At 22.0% G+C, this 3,287-nt stretch overlaps 1 protein-coding gene across 1 annotated transcript; it reads right to left on the bottom strand.

The window, feature by feature from the left end:
• Positions 1-1,641: 1,641 nt before the first annotated feature.
• Positions 1,642-2,125, bottom strand: mRpL52 (mitochondrial ribosomal protein L52). The gene has a single exon (XM_011503147.1). It carries the CDS (start codon positions 2,118-2,120, stop codon positions 1,668-1,670), a length of 453 nt encoding a protein of 150 aa, XP_011501449.1. The 5' UTR covers positions 2,121-2,125; the 3' UTR covers positions 1,642-1,667.
• Between the last annotated feature and the right edge of the window lie 1,162 nt (positions 2,126-3,287).

Below are 3,287 nucleotides of genomic sequence, written 5' to 3' on the forward strand. Positions count from 1 at the left end.
AAATTAATAATCGTAGGTACGATGTTATATAACAAATCTTTCTTGTATTGGTAAATTGTTAAGATTTTCTCAAAAAATTTTATTTATATTTCGGAAATTATAGAAAATTTTAAGAAAATAAAATAGTGATAAGATAAAAGTTAAGGATAAATAGAACGAAATAATAGAAGGTTATACAATTATATGTACAATGCTGAATTTAAAACATTTTACTGTGTATATAAACAAAGTATACAGTAAAAATATTTCATTTCGATATATTTTTGTTATATTTCAATATAGAAAAATTGATTTAGCAACATTTTATTAATCGGCTTGAATATTTTTCTTTTGTATTTGAAGATATTTTTATGTAATATTTGAAAAAAAACTATTAGGATTAACATAATATGAAACAGACTATTTTTTAAATCAATCAATTAATTAAATTTACTCAATCTCTATGTACAGTTATTCTGTGAGAATAATTCCTCTTTGTACAATATGTATTTTTAAAATCTTGGACACTATTATGCAATAAATGTACGTAATTCTATTCAATGTAATTGAAAAACAAAACTTTTACCATCTTACCACATATAGATAATATGATTTGTATTTGTAATAATACTAAGTTTAATAGTCTGACAGTCTGATTTTCCAGATTTATTGTTTCATAACATAAATATAATACTCTTAAATGTAAAAATATTAAAAATGTTTATTAAAGAAACAATCATTTCGATGTATGCTTAAGAGGAACAAAATATTTTATTCATATAGATTTCTTTTAATTGGAATACATATAGAAAATAATTTAGAAAAATACTAAAACTATGACATAAAAGAAACATTGTTTTTCTTATTTAAGTGATTCGTTGACTAAATTTAATAATCAAATTGATTGAAATAGTATGTAAGTATTCTTAATACCTTATCAAAAAGCAAAGAAATTATGATTATAAATGTTGAATTGTTGTTAATAACAGAAAATTAAAATAATTAGGAATAAATTTAAACTGACGTATATAATTATTAGTAAGTTAAAATTAGATTACACGTATTGGAGTCAAAGTTTTACAAAATTTATCGACTTTTCCGAAGCTTTACGAATTTAATAACTCGAAAGGGTTTGCTTTAAATAGTCATATTTTTGTAAAAATAGCGATGAATTTTTATGAAATTTTAAATTTGAAAATAAATTCATAATTAATAATCTTAATCAATATATAAATATATACATATATATATATACATATACATATATATATATATATATATATATATATATATACTATTCAATTGTATATTTATTATGTTTATTTAATATATTATGATGATAATTAAAAAATATATATGGATATTTATTAATTTAGTACTCTATATAACTATAACTTTTCTAACTATTTTATTTAAATAATATTAAAGATAATAATTTATCTTTATTATTATTGGATTCTAACTGAAACTTTACTACACAAATCATAATCTGGAAATCACATCTTCCATCTTTGATTTGTTTAAAACATATATTTAATTTTTTATTGTTAATTATAATTACCAATTTTTTAAAGAATTTTAAGAAATAGAAAATATATACACCTATATTTTAAAAAATTACAAATAAACTATTGCTGAACAATCGATGACCTTTTTTTTGTAAAAATTATTTCATTGCAGTATATTTGTTAATTCTCTTTAGCTTCTTTAGATTCATTATTTGTAATGACGCTATTAACATTTAACACTTTAGGTGGTAAATCAAGAAATTTGATATTCTTCTTTTTCAATTTAGCACTTATAATTTTCTGTTTCTCTTGCTCAGCTTTCAGTTTAAGTTGCTCGTGTCTTACAACTGCAAAGTCAATTTCACTAATCATTTGCTTCATTTTTATAAGTAGTTCTCGTTGTTTATCTATTCGATTTTTTTGCCTTGTACTGTATGGAACAACTCTACCATCGCTGAATGAATAATCCGGCAGATTAGTTAAAGGGCCAAAAGAATTTGGATTAATAGGTAATTTATTTTCCTCTCTCCATTTTATGTCTATGCACATAATTGGATTACAATGAAGTTTCCTTGATAACCGACAACCAATATTCGACATTATAAGAATTCTCGATGGTGACATGTGCATCATATTTGCTAAAAAATAATATAATTATTTAACCATACAAATAATTTAGAGCTTATAACATTTATGGATATATTATTTTTATGTTTACTTATTTACAATTAATCTATTATAAGATTATAAATGAGTGACAAAACTTAATAATATTACCTTAAATTTTCTAATAATTCAATATAATTGAAGTTTATTTAAAAAAGTGTTTTTATATATAAAATACTTTTTTATAAAAAACTCGGTTACATCACAGAACTAACCTTTCAATCATAACCTATAATGTGTTCATATTTTCGCCACAGTTAGCGCTAGTAGAAGTAAATAGAAAAAGTTGCGATTGACTCGGATCAACATTCAACAATTAGAGTTTGCAAATAAGAAAAATTAACGAATAAGAAAAATTAATATATTGTTTGTAGTCTTGATATATAATGCAGATTAATATATAGATATACAAGACATAATAGAGAACTCAGAAAATGCCCAATAATAAAGTTCCACTGAAATTAATGTTTGCTTTATGATAATTTGTATTTTAAAATACATTTAAATTCGTGAATGAATAATAATGTTATATGTTTGATTTTCTATCAATGTAATAACAACAATTGGTGAATCAATGAATTTGTTATATTATTGCACATGTTTCACATTACTATTATTCCACATGTTTCATCGCAAACGTTAATTATTAACATTTTGTATATTCGCCCCCTTGTATACTATTAATTTTGAGGGGATTATTAAGTTTACATTTAATTACTCATTCGGACATTCAATTGTACATATGTATAGTTGTATTTCTAGTTTAAAAGCGGCTATCTCGATAAATTATCAAAGAATGGAAATATTGCAAAACATTTATTAGTACGTGGATAATAATTAATCAATAATATGTGGATATTTAAAGTACATAAAATTGAGAATAAAATTTTTATATTACAAATATATTGTGAACATTTGATCTTTCTTTGTCGTATTAGTTATTGATTTTGTGGAAAATGTAGACGAGCGCGAATTTTTTTGTACAATATAATTTTTCTATTCGACTTTTAGAATTAAATATGATTTAGGAATGAAAACAAATAGAATTATTATACTCCCAATTAATTTAACCGCTTATCTTATTTCTAGGAATTTCTCTAAGAGGATCAGATAGTTTTTTTAATTGGTTTTTTG

Source organism: Ceratosolen solmsi, unplaced genomic scaffold (genome assembly GCF_000503995.2).
Source record: "Ceratosolen solmsi marchali unplaced genomic scaffold, CerSol_1.0 scaffold45, whole genome shotgun sequence".
Lineage (NCBI taxonomy): Eukaryota > Metazoa > Arthropoda > Insecta > Hymenoptera > Agaonidae > Ceratosolen > Ceratosolen solmsi.